This window comes from Ictalurus furcatus, chromosome 8 (genome assembly GCF_023375685.1).
Source record: "Ictalurus furcatus strain D&B chromosome 8, Billie_1.0, whole genome shotgun sequence".
NCBI classification, from domain to species: domain Eukaryota; kingdom Metazoa; phylum Chordata; class Actinopteri; order Siluriformes; family Ictaluridae; genus Ictalurus; species Ictalurus furcatus.
In genome coordinates, this window is record NC_071262.1 from 15,998,496 (window position 1) to 16,014,108 (window position 15,613).

Consider the following 15,613-nt stretch of genomic DNA (forward strand, 5'->3'; position numbering starts at 1 on the left):
CTAAATGGACAAATTCCTACAGCCATACAGCCTTCCCAGAAGAGTGGAGGTTATTATAAGAGCACATGGGGACTAAATCTGGAATGGGATGTTCAACAAGCACATATGAGTATGATGGTCAGGTGTCCACATGGTTTTGTCTATATAGTGTATATGTACAGGTTGTTTCACGTTTTGATCGTGTGGTCTGCATAGAGGAATTGATCGGGAAAGGGATCAAAAGGGATAGACCACTCATGTAATTATCAATCTCTTTTCATCCTTTTGGCTTGTCGCTATTTACAACAGTTTTCTTGTTATTCTTGGCAGGTAATAAATTACCTTTCAGGTAGTTATATAGTCTCTATGTGGTTGTGGGTAGTTATGTGCAACTATCCCAAGAATTTTAATTAAAAAAAAATACATTTTCCAGCTTTGGCACCCTGCCCAGGGCGTACCCCGCCTTGTGCCCGATGCTTCCTGGGATAGGCTCCAGGTTCCCCGTGACCCTGAAAAGGAGTAAGCGGTAGAAGATGGATGGATGGATGGATGGATTTTCCAGCTAAAACCAGCTATCTGTTCCAGGCTGTTTTTTTTTGTTGTTTTTTTTTTCAGCAGGGCATTAATAAGGCATTAATAGAGTTAAATGAAAAAGCGAGGTGCTTTCTGTACTGTATAATGCAGTGTCATGCTCTGATGATGAAAGGGAAGTGGCACTGTGCCATTAAAAATGTGTACAAAATATGTAATCACACCACACAGCATTCATGAATACTAGTACTGTTCAATCAAAATAAGATTTTTATAGCTTTTTGCTTTAGTTAGATATATTCAGTCTACCATTGGTAAATGCTTATTAAATGACATCTTCAGGATCACAAATATTTACCAGGGGCTTCAAACCCAACACCATCTTAATTCCATAATGTTTAGACTGTATTGTATGGAGTTTATAAGGTGACAAAAGTGTCTAAATATGAATGTTCTACAGTTCTGTGAAAAAGTAATGATTTCTTCTTTTTTTGTGTATATCTCATACTAAATTGTTTCAGAAATTAAAACAAAATCGAAGATAAAACGAAGGCAGATACTTTTTCACAGCACTGTATATTTGAATGATAGAAAAGTTACATTAAATATTTTTCATTGTTTTGTATAGTGTAAATAAACACATAATTTCAAATGATATGTTGTTTTAAGGCGAATCATATACCTAGCAAGTTCAAAACAAAGAAAAAAATATTAGCAAAAAATTCATTTATTAAATAGTCTACGGGAAAAAAATGACATGTATATGATTCTAATATATGAAATTCATGTTTAGATACTTTTGTCGGCTTCCAGGCTTCATAGCACTGATGTATTCATGCTGGCTAATGTTTCAGGACATTGGGGTGGGGTGAGGGGTGGGTGTTTTTTTCAGCACCGTGGACAGCTCTTTATTCCGCCAACAGAGGGCGTCATGACATCCTTCTTGGGTGTGTATCTTCATCACTTCATTCCTTCAATATTTAGCATTTGCACATATGGGTAGTATTCAGATTCACTGATTTAGCCAAATACAATCCATGCAAATAGGACAACAACGACAACAACCGGGGGGGGGGGGGGAATGGAGGTTTTATTGCAATTAGTCATTTTCAGACAAAAAAAAAAAAAAAAAAACAGGCTTTCCAACTCAGAAACAAGGTACGTACCTGTACAAAAACACACTGGATACCAATAACAGAAATTCAATAAACTTGTGAGAATACACAAACAGCAAGGGGGTGTGTGCGGGATACAGAAGATGGAAGTGGATGATGAAGAGTTGGATGAGAGGTACTTCTTCTAAGCCAATGTAAGCACCATATTCGCGTTAGAAAGAAGGCAGAAAATAAACCATATCCTAAAATGGTTGCCTGAAGTTTAACATAGATACATACATGAGCGCAATCGTCACAGTTTTTTTTATCAGACATTTTAACCAACTAAATAAAAGAACAGTTGGTGCACTACTACTTCATCATGCAATTGACTTTTAGTAAACCTTCTGTAACACAGACAAAATAGACTTCAATAAGTAGAAGAACATACATCTCTGGCCAACAGCAATTGTCACAAAGCCTGGAAAGTAACGTTATACTGTTTTGAATGTGAGATCTCCTATCAAAAATAATATGCAGACTTTTTATTTTTCTTAATATATTTAAAGTGCAAGTATTTATCCATTTGATTCAATGCTTTCTGTAAGTATAAAATACAAAGTAAATAAAACTGCAATATGCTTTTCCTATATATATATATATATATATATATATATATATATATATATATATATATATATATATATGTTTTATATCTTTTTTTCATAAAGAGGAGCATCATATGTAACAAACCATATATACACACACACACATTACATGTCATATATTTAATCTTTTCAGTACAACACATTTCAGAGAATAAAACAGGGGTGGAACATGGGATATGTAGGGATCCTCCTTTATAGTTACTTGTGATTCCTATCATTCTAAACCCAGCCCTACTGTCCAAATAATGTTTTGAACCCATAGTCTATACAATCTCTGTATGTGGAAAGACAGAAATATGCAAACATGTATATGCAAAGCAGGTCTGTTCAAGGCCTTAAGCTTGTGACAGATTAGGACCATAACGAGAGAACTAACAGAGAACTGCATCTGGCTGTGATTTCAGGAAAGTGAACTGAAAATTTATAACAATGCACGCTCACACACACACACACACACATACACACTGAGAGCTTATTAAAGTTTTGCTGCATCTTACTTGTCTCTTTATTGGTTGTGTTATGTTAAGTCTGGGTTGATTTTGTTTTGTAGCTGCGGATACATGAGAGCTTTAAAGTAGTCACAGCTACAGAGCAATAATGTTAAGAAACACACATTCTGACACTTAAGGACAGACCACAATAGAAGGAGCACCACTAACATGAGACTATGTTAAACTTAACTCAGGTTCCCCACCTCACAGAAGGAGCACTGTTCAGGATTCATTCCTGTATATGTATAGTACCAAGAGTACTATGCGTGTGTGTGTGTTTTGCTCTTTATCAATATTTACCACAGTGCTTGTAGACCTTTTATCAAATAAGCGCTCTGTGGATTGGAAGCAAAGCTAGAACTTTGCTGGTGTGGAGTGAGTGATGTCAAACGCTCTGGGACAGACACTCTTGGTGGAACGCTGCCAGTTTTACAGCCAGAAAGTGAAATCACAGAGCCGTTTAGTACTTAATAGCACCTTTAGAATGGAGTAGAGTTCTTTTTTTCTCTCTCGAATAAAGCCTCTTACACAAGCATGTGCATTTGATTGAGAGAAGCATCTTTTGAGTGCAAATCAATCTGTACATTTTGTGATTTGTTTAGGATTATAAGTGTTCCACCCTTTCAAGCTCAAATGGCTCGTTTTTATTTCCAGTTATGAGTTGTTGTACTGCCCTGTGTATGAACAAGAAGCTTAATCAAACTGGTCAAGTCATTGCATTTGTGGCACCCATTGAAGAGTTTGGTAATCAGATCAGGGCAGTGATAGGAAAACATGAGCTTCATCACCCAAAGGGAGAGGGGAGGTCTAGAAAATAGAGAAAAGACTAGAAACAGGATATTTTAAATAGAAGTAAGTGGTGTAGAAAGAAAGCACACATCTTGAGGAGCGTATGGTCTACACCAAACATAACCAGACTGAGGGTTATGTTAGAAGGGAGGGCAGAGAGAAAAAGTGCTCCTGTGCTCACATCCTTAGCAGGTTAAGGACACCACCTAGGCCAGGGAGGTCCAATCTTATCCCCGGACGTCAGGTGTGGGTGCAGGTTTTTGTTCCGATTATTCAGGAGCCTCACAGTTTAATCAGTTTATCTTAGCCGTCAGTAGACTATCGGTTGATGCTCCGGCTTGGACGGAAACTAAAATTTCCAGCCACGCTGTCTGTAAGATTGTACAGACCTGATAAAGGGGAGTCCTCAGCTGGAAAACCCCACTGAGTCAGTAGGCTGTTGTTGATGTTTATAGACTCACTGAACACAAGACTGACTGCATTTCTCTTTCTCTCAGGTAACATATAAACACCAGCTGTCAAACCTTAGCACAATTTCTTACTATAACTAAAGAACACCTATCTTGCCATGTCTCTGAACAGTGGTAATCTGTCTTATTTTAAGAGATTTCCTTTTTTTTCCTGATTCCTGATTCTATTTTTTATATTATATTTTATTTTATTTTTTTATAATAACATTTTCAAATATTATTTTTTTTCCCCTCAAATAAATATTTCAGACTCCGTACAGGAAGCATTGTGCCATTAAAAGAGACAAATGAGCAACCAAACACTTCACTGCTCGAGAAGCTCCACACTGAGCTGTTTAACATGACATCGACAGCCTTTAATGTCACTTGAGACATGGGGGACGTGGCTACTAAGCAACAAGCAAGAAAAAAAATAATGCACAAAAAAATGTTCTGCACATGGTCAACGGAGATCAACCTTTGTCCTAAGCAGCATGGAACAGTCACAAATTTAGCACTAACATAAAAAAAAACATTCTCATGCATTCACACATATTTAGGTTAGATACACTGCTGTATCCAGACCATGCAGAGTGAATGCAGGTCTTGGCACATAACCTACAATATTGCAGGGCTGCTAGTACTCAGTAGCTCCTGGGCAGGTTAATACACTTGGCCCTCCAGATATGGACAGTTTTTTGTTTTCCTGGACCACCTTTGGTCTCCTGTCTACTCATGGCTGTTGGAATAATCAACAGGCGACCTTGGCTGAAACGTTAACGCTATGAGCTTTGTTAGCAGAACTTGGAACGGCAAGATGTTGTGCGTGCGGTTGACAAAACTGAAATCGATGTCAGATTTGCAAGACTGACAAAACACATAAACCGGCGAGTGGGGTTTATTAGCACCATACAAAAACATACAGGCTACCGCCTCTGCCCTAATTCTACTCATGCGGTCCAAAAGAGCAAAACACAAGGGCTGGAGCCATAGACAGCAAGTTTCTCCCTATCCACTTCCATTTATTTTAACAAATAACTTTTTTTTAATTAGGAGCATGAGGAGCAAACCTTCACAGCCTCTGTATGACTACAACCATGTTTACATAAACATTGGTTCATCATCATCATCATCATTGTTGTCGTCATCATCTGTGTTCCCAGGTGAACGCAGACAGGAGAGAAACCCGTGAGCCTCTTTAGAGTTTAACTTGTTAAAAAGTCCTTTAGAAGCACCACAAGTGGCATGGCGACAGAAATGTTGTGACGAGCAAGATGAACAGCAATCAAAAGCGAATGACACGTAAAGCATGTAAACGTGTGGCGAGCATTAAGGCACCAGGTTGGTTTTGGACGTTGTAGTGGACGCGCCGCGCAGGGGCACCACACATCTGCGCATGCTCACACTAGTGGAACAGCTCCTTTTTTTAAGTACCCCCCCCCCAATCTCCGTCCCCAACAAACAAGAAAAAAAGAAAAGAAAGAAAACCCCACAGAAAACGTGGGTTTTTTTAATATATATAAGAATCTAAATACATCTGATTCACAAAATCATAAATTTGTATTTCTAAGTTAGCACTTGAATGAAACGTGCCCGGACGGCAGTGGGCACACAGCAAAATCCTCAGTGTTGGATTTAACACCATGCTCTTTTGCGCCCAGAGGAATTAATCTAGCACTGTGGATTCAACATTGTGGATTTTGCTGTGCATGGTGCAACAGGGTTGATATATTTAATAGAAATAAACGTTTATATCATGTCATAATAGCATAATAGTCTCTCCGACCCCCGACTTTACTGAGTTGTTACTCCCCTTACCAACTCTAGAGTAGAAAACAAATGTTGCATGACGAGCTAACACGACTTCCTTTGCTCTTTATGCTTTTAAAAGGCATATGAGTACAAGTGCACGAATTCCTCGGTCGAGATCCGTTCAGCAGATGGACTGTGCGCGTGAGCCCACAATACAAACAGCACTTCATCCTAAACGTACCTTCAAACGGAGATTTCCTTTTTTTTCCCCATATTAAAAATTTGGTTCACATGGTCCCAAATACAGTAGCTTTGTGCTAGAAAGTCTTAGCATTTGTTTTCCTTTTTTCGCTTTTTCAATTTGCACTTTGTAACAGTATCCTATCAGTATAATAGCTTGGACGTGTACAAAAAAACGCATGGGCAAACACACAACTCCGACCTATGACATTCTGACCGTCTCGGACACAGTTCGTGGATCGTGTTATTGATAGCAGCGGCTTACTTTTATATGGTTGAGTAAGTGGATAATAACCGGTCGATGAACGAAGTGATGCAACTGCAAAAATCTGTGAGTGTTGCGTGTGGATGACGATCCAGTGAAATCTCCCATCGCGGCATTTCTTTTACAGTAACTTCTGTCTACATGACCATTTCGTCGAAAAGTAGGCTATGTTCCGTCCTCCGCCGTTAAGCGTCACGTCCATTAATCCTCCTCCCCGTCATCGCCGTGCAGGGCCTCCGGTAAGAGCTCGCGCGCCCTCCTCTCCCTGCTCCTCTCCTGGATCTTCTTCATTTCATCCGCGTATTTGCAGAACGTGGCACCGAACTTGGACCACACTTTGCACGGCACTGTGATGGAGTTGCGGTACGTCGGCTTCACTTCGCTGACCCGCATAAACACGCCATACTTGTTCGAGCCCACGTCAAAGAAGAAGCGCTTGTTGTCCACGGTGAGCGACGTGCCCTCGGGCAGCTCCGCCGGATCCTCGTCCACGCCATAGTCATCGATGAGCTTGGCCAAAGCGTCGCGGAACTCGATCAGCCCCTGCGCTGGAAGAGCGATGGTCTGGCCTTGCGCCGTGCCCAAGCCGGGGCCCCGATTCACGGTCTGTCGGATCCTCAGAAACCGCCCCCTCTGGTTCTCCTTCAGATCCATGTAGTACTTCCGATTCTCCCGCACTAGAAACTCGCTCTTGAGCGCTCGCCGCGGCTCGTCCTGCACTGTGTCCGGGTGGCTGGGGCCCAGCTGTGCGTAGTGCTCGATGAAGTCGCCCAAGTAGTCACGGAACTCCACGGCTACTGACATGGACAGGGTCAGGCGACTCTTATTTCCCGCAGCCCCGACCTCGGCGATCTTCAGAAAGCGGCCTTTGGCGTTCTGCTTCACGTCCAGGTAGAAGCGTTTGTTCTGGATGTCGACGCGCTTCGACGCCAGCTCCTCCGTGTCATGTTGGAGCCGCGATGAAGCGCCCATCGCCCCCTGGTGCATCGGGCCGCCACCGGGGCCTGTGGCGAATCCTCCGTGCTCGCTACCGCTGTCTCTGTCCGCCATGATGTAGCCTCCTCCGCTTACCTTCTCTCTCGTCTCTCCCTCACCCTGCTGCTAACCCCAACAGCCGCTCTCGCGATATCTGCAAACGACGCGCAGGAAAACTAAGGTACTGCAAAGGGGCATTCACTCAATTCCGGGAGGTTCAGTACCGCGACGTAAAATGGGCGTTTCTGGAGGTGTGGCAAAACGCCCCCTTACAAAATAAAATAAAATAAATAAATAAACAAGGTCACCGAACATGCGCAGAATAATTTTGTGTTGCGCGGGCATTGGCAGGATCTGACATGTAAGATGTAGGACAAAACAGTTATATCGGTAACTATTGGTTTTTTTTTTTAATCCTGTAAATGCTAAATTAACTAGTTATTCAAACTGTCAACTTTGCTCATCCTGTGTAAATAAAGTTGAGTATGAAAACATAGATAATTATGAGTTTGTTTATTTTTTATAATGGGGCAACAACAGGAAACGATACTGAGGTTAAAAAGTCTTGCATGATAGGACACAATAGAATTGATGTAAAGTCAATAAGACTTTGAGATTATTTAAGTGAAATAAGCATTTCTTGGCAATAGTATTTTTCAAACATGAAACCACTGTGATCAGGTATCTGAAGTTATAGCAGAATAGATGTAAAAACCCCTGATCACTGACAGATCTACAGAAAAAGGCTTTTCTTCCCAAACTGCGCATGATTGTTGACCTACGCAGATTCTCAAAATAGGCCACGCCTACCCTATGACGCAATATCTGTTACGCTGTCCTGAAATCCCTGGAAAAAAAGTGCCTGCAGATCCTGGGAATGCCCGCGCAAAAAAAGTATTCTGCGCATGTTCGGTCACCTGTATTTTTTATTTTTTAATAAGGGGGCGTCTTTGTCACACCCCTAGGAACGCCCATTTTACGTCGCGGTACTGAAACCCCCGGAATTTAGTGAATGCCGTAGTCCGAAAGACTGACGATTGTGGGTGTGTTAGGTAGCGTCAGAACGGCGCGTGACATACGCAGCATTGCGCAAGTCTTGTGTGTGAAGAGAGTGTGCGTGTGTATATTTGGAGAGAGAGTGAGAGAGATTGAGAGAGAGAGAGAGTGAGAGAGAGATACCAGGATAGAACACTTTTAATTAGGGGAACATTTTCTTTACACGAGTCTTAGGCACCCCACATTTCATAGACATTTTTTCTTAAAGGTCCATTTATGCCTAGTCTGTCAGTAGAAAAGGGAAAATGATTTCCAAACAATATTTTGTCCCAGAAAGAAAAAAGAAAAACACAATTTAATGTTTTATGTATGCTAAGCTTCTGAGAAAAACCATCATTAGGAAATCATCCTAGGAACTCTAGGATTTTATTTTCAGTGACAAAAGAACTAGCAGGTTCTTCAAGAAGCCAGGAATAAACCAATCAGCCAGATTCCTTAGAAAGCTGTCGGTGTACCTGTGCAGTTTTAAATGGAAAGTGAAATTATGATTTAATGTATTTTGTTATTTGCTTGGTTGTTTGTTTGTTTGTTTAATATAACATTTATTTTGAACTTTCCCATTCATCATTTTTGAAGGCACCTCCACTTAACAGAATTTCTTAAGTATTTACAGTATTGTAATTATACCATAACATCATTTAATATCCTAACAGCACCTACTGTAGCCTACTCTTAAGGACATAGTTTCATTGTTTGTATCTGTATAATACCTTTTATTCGGCTTTATTTATTTATTTATCTATTTATTTGCCACTTTCAGATTTTTGTTCAACAGTTATTCGTTGTTTCAAATCTTTGACAAATTATTCCATGGATAAACTGCATTCAGCAAGCATGAAGCAAAAATATAGCTTACATTTCTAATGTAAAACGACGTGTAGAATGAATTAGTCACTGACTGGCACGAGAGAAGGAGAAGAAGCAACATTTATATCGAGTAAGTAATGTAAGAGGGGATGAGTGGGGCTTTGTAATTTCAGCACCGCGGACAGCACCGGCTCTCAGGCCCCCGTTAGGAAGAGCCAGTGCGATAGTTTATAGATTTTCGAGAGACCAGGACAATGGTGAAGAATTATAAATAATAATAATTTAAAAATGGTATAGAAAAAGCATTACTCAGTGACAGAATAATCATTATATATCCCGTGACCACCATGTCATGGCTACCATAAAAGGATATTTCTCGAATGAAGTAGTCTGATTTTAAATTTTTTGTTTAAAAAAAATATTTTTGTGCATTCACAAATGTGGAAACGGTTCATTTCTCTGTATCTGTGCAAAGGTGGGTATTATAGCAGAGATTCATTTGTCTACCAAATGTGTGCGCCATGATCACGTCCTTTGGCCTGCAGATGTCGCCCCACAGCAGTTAATGAGCGTCGCCCAGCAACAGCCAGTGTCTCACGACGCATTTAGTCTATCGATACGACCAAAATGATGCAACCACGTCTGTCACTTTAACTTCCCATTTTATTCATAAATACGCACTTTGTAATCCATTCCTACCGATCGTGTGTCATTACTATGATGCTCATGCGCTCTTTGACTGTCATAACGCAGCAATGCCCGGTCTCCTCCCTTTATTAATAGACAGTGCCCTCTCGCAGCCAAATGCCCGCAGGACCTGTTGCCGTGGTAAATATGGCTGATATGATGGTCGGTGGGCTGCTCTTCTGCTGCTCTGACCCCCGCCAGGTCGCGTTTTGGGGCAAAATGGTGAATGTCACCTGAATGCGGCAGCCGATTTCACATAAAACAGGATAGCAGCGTTAAATTAATTTCTGATCGTCTGGACATCGATTCCATGAGAGCTCCTTTTGCAGCGCTATTCATCGCCTCCAAGTCTGCGGTCTGCGGCGGCCTGAGCTTATGCTGTACATGGAAAAGCTCTATGCTCTTCGCTTGCGATGCAGTTGTGTTATAAACCACCGACGCTTTGCTCGAATATTTGATCAGCTGACAGTGAGATTGGGGGAGATTTCTTGCTGACCTCCAGTGGCCGCCGCATGCAGCTTGATGGTCACACTGTCTCCCCTTTTAGTTTTATTTGCACCAAGGAGTACAAGAAGACGCCCGAGTGACAGGAGGCAGGCGATTGTTGGTCGCTGTAGGTGTGTGTGTGTGTGTGTGTGTGTGAGTGTGTGTGTATGCGCGCGCGCCTGTGTGCAGTGAGCAGTAGAGGGGACGCGCTTGTTGCATCGCCCAGCTGCATGTCTTGCGTGTGTCGTCGCCCTTTGGAGAGCAATTCAAGCGTAAAATCTACAAGAAGACCTTAAGATCGGACACCTCGAGAAACCGTTTTGGATAAATCCGTTTTGTTGTGTGCATTGCACCCAAATAATTTCTGAAGAATCCAAGTTTTTTTTTTCATCTATGACATTATGCCCACCCGGGCGATGACATTTCACTGGACGCAGAAAGACTAGCGGCGTCTCGGCGTCTCGCGAGGAGCGTAATTTATGAACGCACACCGGCGTTGGGGGACTGCGCTGAAGGAGAATGCATCAACGAGCCCCGCTGCCCGGGGCCGTTTCCGGTTCCTGAGCGTCCCGCGGTCCCCCGTCACGAAACCGCGCGGGGAAAGCGGCGCCCACAGATGGCATGGGCACAGCCTGCGCAAGGTCTGCCGCTCTGCCCCGCCACCGGAGCCCGCCCGCCATACCCCTCCGCCGCCGTAACCCTACTCCGTTGTCCTCCTCGTCCTGCGTTCGCCCCGAAACCACTGCACCTGCACCTGCACCACTGCGGCCGGCCGCCCCTGAGCCACAGCCGACGGCATGAGGAGGCTTGATGCGGTGCACTTCTCCATGCTGCTCGTCGGGGTCTCCTTTGCGTGCTACGCCCCGAGCTTAGATTCCCTGCAGGAGCAGGCGTACCGATCGGCCGTGGTGATCGAGGGCGAGGTCCAGGAGCTGCCCGCCAACGCATCCGCCGAAACGTACAGCGTGAGCGTCCGAGTACTGAACGTGTGGCCGACCAACAGCGGCGGTCTCGAGCGCCAGCAGCTCGTCACCGTTGGCGACTTTGGCTCTGAGGCTCCGTGCGTCGCAGTGGAGAAGGACCACAGATACATATTTTTCATGGACCCCACAGAGGAGCCGCTGGTGTTCAAGGCGTCGTTTGCTCCTCGTGACACCGTTGAGAAGACTCTCAAAAAAGATGTGGAGCGCATTCTGTGCGAGGACTGCGGTAAGTTTATTCTTTATATCGGCCAGTAGTGTGTGTTGGTACGCGCGCTATTGCTGTGGCAATGCATTCCTGTATATAATCATCATAATTAAGGTTTTATAACGTATCCTAATCTTCCTGCTTTAGATATTTGTTCTTTCAGTGGTAAAAACATATGCAAGTATGATCAACCGCACTGTATGTTCTGGGCGTTTCAACAGTCTAGAAATACACCAGGACACACACAGACCGACCACATCAGGTTAGCCTGCATTAAATTACCAATTATCGTTATCTCCCAGACCACGAGCTCTGATGTTGTCTAGGCTGCAGCATACACAGATCTTTCCAATCCATAGATTAGGCTACTTCATTTAAAACATAGTTTCAAATGATGCAGTGTGGAAAGATGATGTACTGTAGCATTAGACCCAGTCCTTTTTTTTTATTTTTTTTTTTAGAAAAAACAAAACAAAACAAAAACAAAAAACCTGGCAATACAAGCCAGTGTGTGGAGTGAAACGTTTGACATCCTCAATTTAGTTTAATGCCTCTGTTTAAGGTGCTATGCTTATGTGTAACCAATATGTAACGCTGCAGATGTCAACGTGTCACTTTGCTTTTATTGGGCTAGGCGCACAAGACCATGTGATCGGAACTGAGAAAAGAGCTGTGTGAGAGCAAGTACTGCAAAGAGATTTCGACTGAAAATGCAGATAAAGGGTATATTAATATACCATCGTGCGTTTCAGATTAATCTTTTCTAGTTCTTTAAAACACAAGCCTAATGCTGGTTAACCAGAGGTATACTGGCTTAAAAAATGATAAACCAGTTCAATGAAAAAGGTTTTTTCATCATTCATGGCTGTTTAATTCTTTTTTGGAGATCTAATTTAACCAAAAACAGCAGTGATAGCGAAGAGAAGTCAGAAGCACATAATGGATAATCTAAAAGTTTCTAAATTGTGAACTTGACCATTCTTTTCCTGTTACACCCTGAAAATTGTGACCTTTTCAACCTACAACGGGTAACTGTAGAATTGGCACATGATAACCAGCCCTAATACAATCCTACTAAATATTCTTTAACCTTTAGACCTTGTTTTTCCACACACAGGTTCAATTTGGACATTTTTACTTTCAGTTATTTTAGCATCAACATAACTAGAAACTAGGCTTGGTAATTGGATGACCAGTGATTTAATCGACTCCTTGGCTGGTTTATGATAATACTCAGCTAAAATTAATTTAAATTATCCCATTCGTTGAGCACTGCTTGTTCTATGTACATGGGGTCCATATGTCGTATTAAGTGCTAGACACCCTTGCTATTATATTAGGTATATTTTGACGCAGTGTCTTTAAGTTAAGCATTGAAACCTTGCACAAAGTTCGATCTTGATGGTCCATTGCCCCCCCAGTTAATTTAGCAAAAAATGGATAATAATAACTCAATACAAAAGTGATTATTGGAATTATTCTATTATTAAATATGAGCCTAACAAATCTAATGGATTTTACTAAATTAAGTCATATTCCTTTTCTATTAATCACATTAATTTATATTGTGCTCAATTTGGATAAATAAAAGATGCACCTCTATTATTTTTAAGCAAATTTCTCATATAGGATTGCATAATGGTAATTAGCATTATCCAGACATCATGGCGTATAAGCAGGCTAACACAGGAACTGGCATTATAATGAACAAACTATAAGGCACATAATTAAATTTTCTGCTATCACTGATATGATTAAAGGCAATGAGAATGAAATCAGTTAATTTATTATGTAATGCTGATGCAGTGATAACATAAGCACAGTTCAATGCTGTATTGGCATTATATTATATATGGCAATGAGATGCTGAAATTACCTATGAGTTAGAACAAAATTTATCTTGTTCACTAGCTAAATAATAACCAGTATATATATATATATATATATATATATATATATATATATATATATATATATATATTATTTAGCTAGTGAATAGCTAAATTGTATATATATATACAAATGCCTGTTATAGTATAACACCTGTTAGGGACACCTCAATCATGTGGAAGCAGCACAATGCATACAATCATGGACGCAGAGACAGGCAAAGAGCTTCAGTTAATGTTCATATCAAACATTAGAATGGGTAAAAAACAAATTAAAAAAAGTGACCTTGTCCCTGCAGCGTTGGTCCCAGTCACCTATTCAAATTAGACTATTTAAAAAAAAAACCTGCTGATCTCCTGGGAGTTTCACCCACAACAGTGTCTAGAGTTTACACAGAATGGTCCAACAAAACAAAACAAAACCAAAAAAAACACATACATTGCATGGTGGTTCTGCAGTAGATCAGAGGATAATGGTCAGACTGGTTCAGGGTGGCTATGGTAGTTCAAATTACCACTCGTTACAACCACAGTGAGCAGAAAAGCATCTCAGAATGCACATGTCAAACCTTGAGGCACATGGGCTACAACAGCAGAAGACTGTATATATATATATATATATATATATATATATATATATATATAGATAGATATATAGATATATATATATATATATATATATATATATATATATATATATATATATATAGGTTCCACGGCTGTCAGCTAAGAACAGGATTAAGTTAACCACTGGTTAACTGAAACTGGACAGTTGAAGACTGAACAAGCATTTCCTGGTCTGTAAAATTACAATGAAACTGCCAATTGTGCTTTGCTCTGTAATCAGTGGAATGCAGCACAAACTAAAATTGAGTAACCTGATGAACCACTGATTGCAGAGTGAAGTGCAATTACATAAAACATGTAAATATACAGGTTGAGTAAGTTGGGAATACATTCTGGAGATTCTGGAATTAGACATCAATTTACCTGAGGTCTGTGCTGGTAATGGTGGAGTTAATGGGGGGTGCCAATGGATCCAATTAGCCAACCAATCATCTGGTCAACCTCCAAACAAAGCTTCCATTAGAAAAGAACTGCTGTCTGTGTCTGAGATCTGATCTTACGTCTGGGTGTGTTTCAGATGGACGAAGATGAAAAAGTATATACGGTGTGGTGTTTTCCCGGGGTTTATCATTATGAGTTTCCGGCTCCTGTATAAAGACAAATATGTGTCTATACACAAAACGGAACTGATGTATGTGTAAAGGTGGATCTGTTAGTGGCAGAGTTAATGGTGGGTGTTGTGTTAAGGTTGGAGTTAGTGTAAGCATATGCTGAATTCCTCTGTGACTCTGCCTTATTCCTTACACAGACACACTACATCCTGCAGTAGCATGAAAGAGAGAGAGAGAGAGAGAGAGAGAGAGAGAGAGAGAGAGAGAGAGATGGGATTTGTAAGAATAATACATTTAATCATACACTAGTTTGATACTGTCACTTTCTGTTTCAAGCCACACTTCTGACACTTGTGTATGTGTTTGTGAAATGCAGAGTCAGTATGGTCTTCAGATGAACTCTATACCCAATTAGATGAACCTCATAAGACCACAAGTGAAGATTTTGTTGTGTGTGTATTTTGCATCCTTAGTTATTGTTCCTTTGTTATATAGCAAGATGAGAGTATCAGAAGGTCTAAGTGATAGATAGCGAAATAGCCCCAACTGTTGGGGATGTTGTTGTAATGCAGGTCAAGACTAGTTTCAGGTGAGCACATCAGCGTCCAAGAATTACATAATGAAGGGTTGCACATATTTGGTTCTCAACATGGGGCAGGTCACATATCGTCATGGGGTCTGCCATTGTATTAGGCCTATTATCTTTAGTGATACATATCAACAATTGTCAAAGTTATAGTTTTGATAGTATTTAGTTACTATAGTTATAAACCTATTTTACTTGAATGGGTTTAATTTAAAATTCATTAACGCAAAACTCTATATGCAATATTAATAAAACTGGGAAAGGTACTAGTTATGACATAATGTTTTAATACAGTGTATTGTAACTGGTTCTGTGTTCTTATGTTCAAAAATTTAGGAATGGCTCCAATTAAAATGCCCTTTTAATTGTTGAATTTTGTCTTAATTGTTTGATTTTGTCATAAAATACATCCGTGATAATAATCAGTAAGACTTTGGAATATTATGGTTGTTGTGAGTGTTCTTTAGCAGAGGGAGGATAGCTAATGTCTATCAAGTGACTGA

General features: G+C 40.9%; 2 protein-coding genes across 2 annotated transcripts in view; one reads left to right on the forward strand and one right to left on the reverse strand.

Moving 5' to 3' along the window:
* Nucleotides 1-5,875: 5,875 nt before the first annotated feature.
* On the reverse strand, nt 5,876-8,264 carry LOC128611500 (transcriptional activator protein Pur-alpha-like). The gene has a single exon (XM_053631055.1). The coding sequence runs from the start codon at nt 7,306-7,308 to the stop codon at nt 6,460-6,462; it is 849 nt and encodes a 282-aa protein (XP_053487030.1). The 5' UTR covers nt 7,309-8,264; the 3' UTR covers nt 5,876-6,459.
* A 2,638-nt stretch (nt 8,265-10,902) lies between these two features.
* The window catches only part of nrg2b (neuregulin 2b), a 79,405-nt gene continuing 74,694 nt past the window's right edge, over nt 10,903-15,613 (forward strand). Inside the window, exon 1 of the mRNA XM_053631066.1 lies at nt 10,903-11,478. Within this exon, the coding sequence (XP_053487041.1) occupies nt 11,067-11,478 (412 nt within the window). The 5' untranslated portion in view covers nt 10,903-11,066. The remainder of the gene's footprint in view (nt 11,479-15,613) is intronic.